Source organism: Symphalangus syndactylus, chromosome 19 (assembly GCF_028878055.3).
Source record: "Symphalangus syndactylus isolate Jambi chromosome 19, NHGRI_mSymSyn1-v2.1_pri, whole genome shotgun sequence".
In the NCBI taxonomy this organism is placed as follows: Eukaryota; Metazoa; Chordata; class Mammalia; order Primates; family Hylobatidae; genus Symphalangus; species Symphalangus syndactylus.
In genome coordinates, this window is record NC_072434.2 from 80,650,486 (window position 1) to 80,663,605 (window position 13,120).

Genomic DNA, 13,120 nt, shown 5'->3' on the forward strand with positions numbered 1-13,120 from the left:
CTAGACAAAAGTGACTGAGGATATTAAAGTTTTATAAAAGCTCATGGCGCTAGTTGTCGCAATATGATACTGTTTTTAAAAATACGTTCTATAAATGTGTAAGTTACGAGTCATAAAGCAAATGAACAAAGGTAGTGAAATGTCATCCGCCATCCATGCTCACAAAAACTCACACAATGAGAATGAACCACCATTCACTCATTTGACAAACAGCATTTTTTTTCCTTGTCTTGGGCACTGTGCAAAGTGCCAGGGATACAAAACTGAACAGACTCATTCCCTGCCCTCTGGGAGCTTTAGGGTCCACTAAGGAAAAGAGACACGTGGATTAGCCATTAACAAAGAAATATAGTTCCCTATTTTAAATTTATTAGATTGATTTGCAAAGTTTCCTTAGCTTTTCCTGGAAAAGTATTGAATACCTAACCATCTATAAATCTGCTTCTAACATCTCAATAGTGCTGAAACCTTGAGCTGGATTTAGACAGTGGAAGAAAGAATAAAATGATCATGATAAGCTAAACCTGTGAGGACAAGGTAAAATTGTGTTATAATTAGAAAGGATTAAAACCACATCTCTGAACCCAAACCAACACCACAAACACAGGATGGCAGAAAGCTGGGCAAGGCACTGCCAAGGGTGTGCACTATTTTGAGGAAATCAAGTATATGAAAATCTGAACTTTAAACGATGAATTAGAGACAATCATAATACACAAAGGATTTGATTTTGTATTGTAGTAAAATATATGTAACATTTGCTATTTTAACCTTTTTTATTTTTTTGAGACAGAGTCTCTCTCTGTCGCCAGGCTGGAGTGCAGTGGCACAATCTTGGTTCACTGCAACCTCCACCTCTGGATTGAAGTGATTCTTCTGCCTCAGCCTCCTGAGTAGCTGGGAATACAGGCGAGCGCCACCATGCCCGGCTAATTTCTCTGTGTTTTTAGTAGAGACGGGGTTTCACCATATTGGCCAGGCTGGTCTTGAACTCCTGACGTCATGATCCGCCCACCTCGGCCTCCCAAAGTGCTGGGATTATAGGCATGAGCCACCGTCGCCTGGCCCTATTTTAACCATTTTTAAGTGTACAGTTCACTGGCATTAAGTACACTCAGTGTTGTGCAGCCATCATAACCATCCATTTCTAGAATTTTTTCATCTTCCTAAACTGAAACTCTGTATCCATTGAACAACAAAGATTTGGTTTTAACAAAATTACTTCAGTTTTTGTTTCCATTAAGAATGCCTGGGTGCTCTGCCTATAAATTTGTATATGGAGGAGTAGCCATTCTTTCTTTACTTTCCTAATCTTGCTTTGACTTAAAAACAACAAGAAAAATTTATGGGTGGGTGCAGTGGCCTGTAATCCCAGCATTTTGGGAGGATCACTTGAGGCCAGAGGTTTGAGACCAGCCCTGGCAACATAGCAAGACCTCATCTCTACAAAAATAAAAAATCAAAATTAAAAAATTACCCAGGCATGTTGGTGCACACCTGTAGTCCTAGCTGCTTGGAAGGATCACTTGAGCCCAGGAGCTGAAGGCTGCAGTGAGCTGTGATCGCACCACTGCACTCCAGCCTGGGTGACAGAGCAAGACCCTGTCTGAAACAAACAAAATATAGATATATAAAATTTATAATTGCAGTGGATTTAAAATATGACAATCTTTAAAATTCTTCTATTTTTATGGGATATTTATGGTTATCTAGATGTATGTTGCCACTAAAATAATCTAGGAGCAAGCAAAACAAATGACCACAGTTGTATACCTTATTTGTGTGGAATCAAAAAAGAACACATGATTGAGATGTGATATAGAAGAAGTAGGAGAGTGATCTTTCTTTTGTTTTTTTTTTTTTTTTTTTGGAGTCTTGCTCTGTCACCCAGGCTGGAGTGCAGTGGTGCGATCTCGGCTCACTGCAACCTCCACCTCCTGGGTTCACGCCATTCTCCTGCCTCAGCCTCCCGAGTAGCTGGGACTACAGGCGCCCGCCACCACGCCAGGTTAATTTTTTTTTTTTATATTTTTAGTACAGACGGGGTTTCACCGTGTTAGCCAGGATGGTCTTGATCTCCTGACCTCGTGATCCACCTGCCTTGGCCTCCCAAAGTGCTGGCATTACAGGCTTGAGCCACCGTGCCCGGCCCTGGAGAGTGATCTTTCTGAAAGAAGCATGAGTAGTTTTGGTCACCATGCTTTAAGTATAATGTTATAGAGAAGGCAAAAGGGTTAAGTTTGGGTGTTTGGGCCTTTTAAGGTACATTCTTTCTTTGAAACAATGGCCTTTCTGATATGGTTGCCCAAACCCAACCACGCACTTTCCTCACGAACCTTCTGTCTGTTCTGAAGAGAGAACACTGCTCCACCAAACTCTCTGGCCGTCTCACTGGGCCTCATACCAAACACCTTAGGCTCTGCAGACTGTTTTTCTAGACAAGCTAGCCTACAGTAGGCTTTAAAGGGTAAACAACAGGATATGGTTTATGTGAAGAAAAGTTTGAAAGTTGACCTCTTTATCCTAGGGATGAGACTAAGGGATAATAGTTATATGCTGCTCTCAAGAATTTAGGAGGAGGCAACATAACCTTCTCACTATTCAATTGTTTAAGAAAATCAGCTTAGATTTAAGTGAGAGTGTTAATTTGGACTTAAGAGTTTTGGGGGCATGAGGTATTAAAACATCAGAGGTTAGAAGTTACTGTCTTTGAATATTTTGAAGAAGAAGATAATCATTTATCCCATATGGTTTAAATAATCCCTATCTGAGGTCTAGACCATCACTATTATCTGATTTCAATGTGCATATTTTAGGAGAATGTACTATACTGTATTTTAATACTTTAAATAGAAGTATTAATATAGTATATTCTGTAGTACTTTCTAAAATATAGGAGAATGAATTGTACTATAGTATTAGAATTATTCTCTGTTCACATTAGAATTAATCAAATTTATTTCCTCTTCCCTTGGTCTGATGACTCCCCTTCTCTGTTTCTAACAGGCAGATTTGAAGAATCAGCTGGGAGATGCTGGATACGTATTATTTGGAGTGGTGTTATTTGTTTGGGAACTCTTACCTACCACCTTAGTCGTTTATTTCTTCCGAGTTAGAAATCCTACAAAGGACCTTGTAAGTAAACCATTTTATATTTGTAAGAAAATGTCTCCTAATTCTGATCATGAAACCTGCAATTAGAACTTTTTCTTCACTTTTCAGAAGAGAAGAGGGCCTCTTCCTTCTGTGGTGGTATGAAAAGTTTCCTTGACTATTTTATTGAGACATTCATTTACCTTATCTTTTGAGGGAAAATGTTTTTCAGTTTAGTTTTATTTTACAAAAGAAATGAAACTATTATAAGTTGCATCTTAAGGCCTGGGGAAAGTGATTAACTATTTCTTTTAATGCAACATTGCCTCATTAGTATTTGAGACTTGGACTTGCTGTGAACCAAATATAGAAGCTTTTCTCACAGCAAAGGAAAATAGAGAATAGAGACATAGAAATAGGAAATAGAGAACACTCATAGGAAATAGCATGCCGGATGGTGACTAGGGAATGGGAGGATAGGGCAATAAGAAACATTATCATAAGGAATGCTAAACCTGCTCCCCTAGTTTGGTCACATTGCTGTTCAACCAGCTTTATATGAATGTCTTTATGGGACAGGACAGAAAATGCAAAACCAAGCAGCGTGAGAAACCACCTGGGCGCCTTGTTCCGTAAATTATTCCAGCCGCACACACTAGTGGTAGCTTTTTGACTTACTGATCTATGAAACCCATAGAAAAGTACAGTGAGTGGATTTGGGGCAATGTGAGCAAAGAGCGGGTGGTGAGGAAGGCATAGATGAGTAATGTCCTCCAATAATTCACAGTTCTTATTTCATACCCGGATGACTGATCTGTTTTTTTATCTTGTTTTTGGAAGCCAGAGACAGAGCTGGGCTTCAAACCAAGCAGTCTGCAGAGTCAATGGTGTTTTTTTGTTTTTTTTTTTGTTTTTTGAGATGAAGTCTCGCTCTGTTGCCCAAGCTGGAGTGTAGTGGCGCGATCTCAGCTCACTGCAACCTCCACCTCCCGGGTTTAAGCGATTTTCCTGCCTCAGCCTCCCAAGTAGCTGGGACTACAGATGCCCGCCACCATGCCTGGATAATTTTTGTATTTTTAGTAGAGACAGGGTTTTACTATGTTGGCCAGGCTGTTCTCGAACTCCTGACCTCAGGTGATCCACCTGCCTCAGCCTCCCAAAGTGCTGGGATTACAGGCGTGGGCCACCGCACCCGTCTGAGTCCATGGTTTTAATTCCTGTGCTACACTGTAGCTTTCTCTGGCATCATAAGGTTTTGAGAAGAAATTATATACATATATATATATATATATATATTTTTTTTTTTTTTTTTTTTGAGACAGAGTCTCACTCTGTCGCCCAGGCTGGAGTGCAGTGGTGCAATGTTGGCTCACTGCAAGCTCCGCCTCCCGGGTTCACGCCATTCTCCTGCCTCAGCCTCCCGAGGAGCTGGGACTACAGGCGCCCGCCACCACGCCCGGCTAATTTTTTTGTATTTTTAGTAGAGACAGGGTTTCACTGTGTTAGCCAGGATGGTCTCGATCTCCTGACCTCGTGATCCGCCCGCCTCGGCCTCACAAAATGCTGGGATTACAGGCGTGAGCCACCGTGCCCGGCCAATATAGATGACATAATAGTCCTATCTATAACTTCTGTAATTACATAGGAAAAAAGTCTAATACTCTTTTGGGGGGAAATCTATAACTCATACCCATCAACTTTAAAGGAATACACTGCAGTTGGGGCATTTTTTAAAAAATGTCATCTAACATTTGTATCCATAATTCATTTGGTACAAACAGGTCTCTAGACTTGGCATCATTAGAGCCAAACTTCAGAGTCTAGGTAATGAGATACTCAAGTGCGGATCTTTACCATCTGAATCAGAATCCCTCAGGGCGCTTGGTGTAAAGCTTCTTAGGTCATGTTGGAGACCCAGACCAGAATCTCTGGGGTAGGTTCTGGGAATGTACATTTTTAATCAGCACTCCAAGTGATCTGAATGAACTGTAAAGTTTGAGAATCTCTGTCCTTATCCTCTTCTTTTTTGAGACAGCGTCTTGCTCTGTCACCCAGGCTGGAGTGCAGTGGCACGATCACAGCTCACCTCAGCCTTGACCTCCTGGGCTTAAGCGATTCTCTTTGCCTTAGTCTCGCATGTAGCTGGGATTACTTGCGTGAGCTGTGTTGCCCAGGCTGGTCTCAAACTCCTGGCTGTTTTTTTTTCTTTTAAAAACAGCTTTATTGAGATGTAACTCACTTATATAATTCACCCATTTCATGTATATAATTCAGTGGTTTGGGGGATATTCACATATGTGCAACCATCACCACAGACAATTTTAGAACACTTTCATCATCTCAAAAGGAAACCCCATACTATCATCTGTCATTCCCCATTTCCTTTCTGTCCCTGCCCTACCCCCGGGCATAAGCCACTATAATCTCTTGTGTCTGTAGATTTCCCTGGTCTCGACTTTCATATGAATGGAATCATATGGTGTGTGGGTTTTTGTGACTGACTTCTTTCACTTAGCAGAATATTTTTTTCAAGATTCATGTACGTTGTAACATATATTTGTACTTAATTCTTTTTCATTGCCAAATATTTCATTGTATGGATAGAACACATTTTGCTTACCCATTCATCCATTGATGGACATCTTTTTTTATTATACTATATATTATATATATGATTATATATGTATTTTTATACATAATATATATTATGTATATATACATTATATATAATTATATATACATATATAATTATATATAATATATATATACACATATACAGTATATATATAATATATATTATATATAAGTATATATACTGTATATGTGTATATATTATGTATAATTATGTATAATATATGTTATATATTATATATAAGTATATATGTATGTATATATAATACATACATATATAATTATATATTATGTATATATACATAATATATATTATGTATAAAAATACATATATAATCATATATATAATATATAGTATAATAATAAAAAAAGATGTCCATCAATGGATGAATGGGTAAGCAAAATGTGTTCTATCCATACAATGAAATATTTGGCATATATATAATATATACATATATAATATATAATTATATATAATATATACATATATAATAAATATTATATATAATATGTATATTATATATAAGTTCTGGGGCACATGTGCAAAACGTGTAGTTTTGTTACATAGGTATACGTGTGCTGTGGTGATTTGCTGCACCCATCAGCCCATCACCTACATTAGGTATTTCTCCTAATGCTGTCCCTCCCCTACCTCCCCACCCCACTACAGGCCCCGGTGTGTGATGTTCCCCTCCCTGTGTCCATGTGTTTTCATTGTTCAATTCTCACTTACGAGTGAGAACATGCGGTGTTTGGTTTTCTGTTCTTGTGTCAGCTTGCTGAGAATGATGGTTTCCAGCTTCATCCATGCCCCTGCAAAGGACATGAACTCATCCCTTTTTATGGCTGCATAGTATTCCATGGTATATATGTGCCACATTTTCTTTATCCAGTCTATCATTGATGGACATTTGGGTTGGTTCCAAGTCTTTGCTCTTGTGAATAGTGCTGCAATAAATATACGTGTGCATGTGTCTTTATAGTAGAATGATTTATAATCCTTTGGGTATATACCCAGTAATGGCATTGCTGGGTCAAATGGTATTTCTAGTTCTAGATCCTTGAGGAATTGCCACACTGTCTTCCACAATGGTTGAACTAATTTACGCTACCACCAACAGTGTGAAAGCGTTCCTGTTTCTCCATGTCCTTTCCAGCATCTGTTGTTTCCTGACTTTTTAATGATCGCCATTCTAACTGGTGTGAGATGGTATCTCATTGTAGTTTTCATTTGCATTTCTCTAATGACCAGTGATGAGCATATTTTTCATGTTTATTGGCTGCACTTCTTTTGAGAAGTGTCTGTTCATATCCTTTGCCCACTTTTTGATGGGGTTGTTTTTTTCCTGTAAATTTGTTTAAGTTCTTTGTAGATTCTGGATATTAGCCCTTTGTCAGATGGACAGATTGCAAAAATTTTCTCCCATTCTGTAGGTTGCCTGTTTACTCTGAAGATGGTTTCTTTTGCTGTGCAGAAGCTCTTTAATTTAATTAGATCCCATTTGTCAATTTTGGCTTTTGTTGCCATTGCTTTTGGTTTTCAGAATGAAGTCTTTGCCCATGCCTATGTCCTGAATAGTATTGCCTAGGTTTTCTTCTAGGATTTTTATGGTTTTAGGTCTTACATGTAAGTCTTTAATCCATCTTGAGTTAACTTTTGTATAAGGTGTAAGGAAAGGGTCCAGTTTCAGTTTTCTGCATATGGCTAGCCAGTTTTCCCAACACCATTGATTAAATAGGAAGTCTTTCCCCATTGCTTGTTTGTGTCAGGTTTGTCAAAGATCAGATGGTTGTACATGTGTGGTATTATTTCTGAGGACTCTGTTCTGTTCCATTGGTCTATATATCTGTTTTGGTACCAGTACCATGCTGTTTGGTTACTGTAGCCTTGTAGTATAGTTTGAAATCAGGTAGCATGATGCCTCCAGCTTTGTTCTTTTTGCTTAGGATTGTCTCGGCTATGTGGGCTCTTCTTTGGTTCCATATGAAGTTTAAAGTAGTTTTTTCCAATTCTGTGAAGAAAGTCAATGGTAGCTTGATGGGGATAGCATTGAATCTATAAATTACTTTGGGCAGTATGGCCATTTTCACAATATTGATTCTTCCTATCCATGAGTATGGAATGTTTTTCCATTTGTTTGTGTCCTCTCTTATTTCCTTGAGCAGTGGTTTGTTGTTCTCCTTGGAGAGGTCCACCACATCCCTTGTAAGTTGTATTCCTAGGTATTTTCTTCTTTTAGTAGCCATTGTGAATGGGAGTTCACTCATGATTTGGCTGTTATTGGTGTATAGGAATGCTTGTGATTTTTGCACATTGATTTTGTATCCTGAGACTTTGCTGAAGTTGTTTATCAGCTTAAGGAGATTTTGGGCTGAGACAATGGGGTTTTCCAAATATATGATCATATCATCTGCAAAAAAAGACAATTGACTTCCTCTTTTCCTATTTGAATATGCTTTATTTCTTTCTCTTGCCTGATTGCCCTGGCTAGAACTTCCAATACTATGTTGAATAGGAGTGGTGAGAGAGGGCATCCTTGCCTTGTGCGGGTTTTCAAAAGGAATGCTTCCTGTTTTTGCCCATTCAGTATGATATTGGCTGTGGGTCTGTCATAAATAGGTATTATTTTGAGATACATTCCATCGATATCTAGTTTATGGAGAGTTTTTACCATGAAGGGGTGTTGAATTTTGTCAAAGGTCTTTTCTGCATCTATTGAGATCATCATGTGGTTTTTGTCATTGGTTCTGTTTATGTGATGGATTACGTTTATTGATTTGTGTATGTCGAACCAGCCTTGCATCCCAGATATGAAGCTGACTTGATCGTGGTGGATAAGCTTTTTAATGTGCTGCTGGGTTTGGTTTGCCAGTATTTTATTGAGGATTTTCGCATTGATGTTCATCAGGGATATTGGTCTGAAATTTTCTTTTTTTTGTTGTGTCTCTGCCAGGTTTTGGTATCAGGATGATGCTGGCCTCATAAAATGAGTCAGGGAGGACTCCCTCTTTTTCTATTGTTTGGAATAGTTTCAGAAGGAATGGTACCAGCTCCTCTTTGTACCTCTGGTAGAATTCGACTGTGAATCTTTCTGGTCCTGGACTTTTTTTTGTTGGTAGGTTATTAATTACTGCCTCAATTTCAGAACTTGTTATTGGTCTATTCAGGGATTAGACTTCTCCTGGTTTAGACTTGGGAGGGTGTATGTGTCCAGGAGTTTATCCATTTCCTCTAGATCTTCTAGTTTATTTGCATAGATGTGTTTATAGTATTCTTTGATGGTAGTCTGTATTTCTGTGGGATCGGTGGTGATATCCCCTTTATCATCTTTTATTGCGTCTATTTGATTCTTCTTTTATTCTGTATTAGTCGGGCTAGTGGTCTATCCATTTTGTTGATCTTTTCAAAAAACCAGCTCCTGGATTCATTGATTTTTTTTGAAGGGTTTTTCCTGTCTCTTATCTCCTTCAGCTCTGCTCTGATCTTAGTTACTTCTTCTGCTAGCTTTTGAATTTGTTTGCTCTTGCTTCCCAAGTTCTTTTAATTTTGATGTTAGGGTGTCAATTTTAGATCTTTCCTGCTTTCTTTTGTGGGCATTTTTTGCTGTAAATTTCCCCCTACACACTGCTTTAAATGTGTCCCAGAGATTTTGGTACATTGTGTCTTTTTCTCATTGGTTTCAAAGAAGATCTTTATTTGTGCCTTAATTTTGTTACTTACCCAGTAGTCATTCAGGAGCAGGTTGTTCAGTTTCCATTAGTTGTGCAGTTTTGAGTGAGTTTCTTAATCCTGAGTTCTAATTTGATTGCACTGTGGTCTGAGAGACTGTTATGATTTCTGTTCTTTTGCATTTGCTGAGGAGTGTTTTACTTCCAATTATGTGGTCAATTTTAGAATAAATGAGATGAGGTGCTGAGAAGAATGTATACTCTGTTAATTTGGAGTGGAGAGTTCTGTAGATGTCTGTTAGGTCTGCTTGGTCTAGAGCTGAGTTCAAGTCCCTGAATATCCATGTTAATTTTATGTCTCATTTATCTGTCTAATATTGACAGTGGGTTGTTAAAGTCTCCCATTATTGTTGTGTGGGGGTCTAAGTGTCTTTGTAGGTCTGTAAGAACTTGCTTTATGAATCTGGGTGCTCCTGTATTGGGTGCATATATATTTAAGATAGTTAGCTCTTCTTGTTGCATTGATCCCTTTACCATTATGTAATGGCCTTCTTTGTCTCTTTTGATCTTTGTTGGTTTAAAGTCTGTTTTTATCAGAGATTAGGATTGCAACTCCTGCTTTTTTCTTTTTTTGTTTTCCATTGGCTTGGTAAATATTCCTCCGTCCCTTTATTTTGAGCCTATGTGTGTCTTTTCACGTGAGATGGGTCTCCTGAATACAGCATACTGATGGGTCTTGACTCTTTATCCAATTTGCCAGTCTGTGTCTTTTAATGGGGGCATTTAGCCCATTTACATTTAAGGTTAATATTGTTATGTGTGAATTTGATCCTGACATTATGACGTTAGCTGGTTATTTTGCCCATTAGTTGATGCAGCTTCTTTATAGTGTTGACGGGCTTTACAGTTTGGTATGTTTTTGCAGTGGCTGGTACCGGTTGTTCCTTTCCATATTTAGTGCTTCCTTCAGGAGCTCTTGTAAGGCAGGCCTGGTGGTGACAAAGTCTCTCAGCATTTGCTTGTCTATAATGGATTTTATTTCTCCTTTACATGAAGCTTAGTTTGGCTGGATGTGAAATTCTGGGTTGCAAATTCTTTTCTTTAAGAATGTTGAATATTGGCCCCCACTCTCTTTTGGCTTGTAGGGTTTCTGCAGAGACAGCTGCTGTTAGTCTGATGGGCTTCCCTTTGTGGGTAACCCGACCTTTATCTCTGGCGGCCCTTAACATTTTTTCCTTCATTTCAACCTTGGTGAATCTGACGATTATGTGTCTTAGGGTTGCTCTTCTCGAGGAGTATCTTTGTGGTGTTCTCTGTATTTCCTGAATTTGAATGTTGGCCTGCCTTGCTATGTTGGAGAAGTTCTCCTGGATAATATCCTGAAGAGTATTTTCCAACTTCGTTCCATTCTCCCCGTCACTTTCAGGTACACCAATCAAACGTAGATTTGGTCTTTTCACATAGTTCCATATTTCTTGGAGGCTTTGTTCATTCCTTTTTATTCTTTTTTCTCTAATCTTGTCTTCTCGCTTTGTATCATTAAGTTGATCTTCAATCTCATATCCTTTCTTCCACTTGATCGATTTGGCTCTTGATACTTCTGTATGCTTCAGGAAGTTCTTGTGCTGTGTTTGTCAGCTCCATCAGGTCATTTATATTCTTCTCTAAACTGGTTATTCTAGTTAGCAATTCATCTAACCTTTTTTCAAGGTTCTTAGCTTCCTTGCATTGGGTTAGAACATGCTTCTTTAGCTCAGAGGAGTTTGTTATTACCCACCTTCTGAAGCCTACTTCTGTCAGTTCATCAAACTCATTCTCTGTCCAGTTTTGTTCCCTTGCTGGTGAGGAGTTGTGATCCTTTGGAGGAGAAGTGGCATTCTGGTTTTTGGAATTTTCAGCCTTTTTATGCTGGTTTCTCCCTATCTTTGTGGATTTATCTACCTTTGGTCTTTGATGTTGGTGACCTTTGGATGGAGTCTGAGTGGACATGTTCTTCCTTTCTGTTTGTTAGTTTTCCTTCTAACAGTCAGGCCCCTCTGCTGCAGGTCTGCTGGAGTTCCACTCCAGACCCTGTTTGCCTGGGTATCACCAGCGGAGGCTGCAGAACAGCAAAGATTGCTGCCTGTTCTTTCCTCTGGAAGCTTTGTCCCAGAGGGGCACCTGCCAGATGCCACCCAGAGCTCTCCTGCATGAGGTGTCTGTCAGGCCCTACTGGGAGGTATCTCCCAGTCAGGATACATAGGGGTCATTGACCCACTGAAGGAGGCAGTCTGACCCTTAGCAGAGCCTGAACACTGTGCTAAGAGATCTCCTTCTCTCTTCAGAGCCATCAGGCAGGCACATTTAAGTCTGCTGAAGCTGTGCCCACAGCTGCCCTTTCCCCCATGTGCTCTGTCCCAGGGATTTGGGGGTTTTATCTATAAGTCCCTGGCTGGGGCTGCTGTCTTTTTTTCAGAGATGCCCTGCCCAGAGAGGATAAATCTGGCAGTCTGGCCACAGTGGCCTTGCTGAGCTGCCATGGGCTCTGCCCAGTTCGAACTTCCCAGCGGCTTTGTTTATACTGTGAGGGTAAAACCACCTACTCAAGCCTCAGCAATGGCGGATGCCCCTCCCCACACCAAGCTTGAGCATCTCAGGTCAACCTCAGACTGCTGCTGTGCTGGCAGCGAGAATTTCAAACCAGTAGATCTTAGTTTGCTGGGCTCCATGGGGGTGGGACCTGCCGAGCCAGACTACTTGGCTCCCTGGCTTCAGCCCCCTTTCCAGGGGAGTGAATGGTTCTGTCTCACTGGTGTTCCAGGTGCCACTGGGGTATGGGAAAACAAAACAAAACAAAAAAAACCTCCTGCAGCTAGTTCAGTGTCTGCCCAAATGGCTGCCCAGTTTTGTGCTTGAAACCTAGGGCCCTGGAGAGATAGGCAGCAGAGGGAATCTCCTGGTCTGCGGGTTGTGAAGACTGTCGGAAAAGTGCAGTATCTGGGCCGGAGCATGCAGTTCCTCAAGCTCAGTCCCTCACGGCTTCCCTTAGGTAGGGGAGAAAATTTCCTGACTCCTTGCGCTTCCCGGTCGAGGCGACACCCCACCCTGCTTCAGCTCGCCCTCCCTGAGCTGCACCCACCGTCCAAGCAGTCCCAGTGAGAAGAACCAGGTACCTCAGTTGGAAATGCAGAAATCACACACCTTCTGTGTCGATCTCGCTGGGAGCTGCAGACTGGAGCTGTTCCTATTCGGCCATCTAATAGGTGATATGTTTTTATCCCTGTATGACATCACTGGTTTTAAGGAATTTTAAGTTTTTCTAAAATGTTTCCTTTTTATCATTTCATTTCAAGCTTTTTTTTTTTTTGGATACAGAGTCTGGCTCTGTCACCCAGGCTGGAGTGGAGTGGGGTGATCTCAGCTCACTGCAACCTCTGCCTCCTGGGTTCAAGCGATTCTCCTGCCTCAGACTCCCAAATAGCTGGGATTACAGGCGCCTGCCACCACACCTGGCTAATTTTTGTATTTTTAGTAGAGATGGGGTTTCATTATGTTGGCCAGGTTGGTCTTGAACTCCTGAACTCAGGCGATCCACCTGCCTTGGCCTCCCAAAGTGCTGGGATTACAGGTGTGAGCCACTGTGCCTGGACTATAATTTCAAACTTCTTGACGACCCATATCAATTAGTTTGAAATGATAAAAAGGACACATTTAAGGAAACCATTTGTGGATATGAGTGGACATTTGG

At 40.3% G+C, this 13,120-nt stretch overlaps 1 protein-coding gene across 1 annotated transcript in view; it reads left to right on the top strand.

Moving 5' to 3' along the window:
* GPR137B (G protein-coupled receptor 137B) overlaps window positions 1-13,120 on the top strand; it is a 75,115-nt gene that overhangs the window by 40,151 nt on the left and 21,844 nt on the right. Inside the window, exon 5 of the mRNA XM_055234433.2 lies at window positions 3,007-3,135. Within this exon, the coding sequence (XP_055090408.1) occupies window positions 3,007-3,135 (129 nt within the window). The remainder of the gene's footprint in view (window positions 1-3,006; window positions 3,136-13,120) is intronic.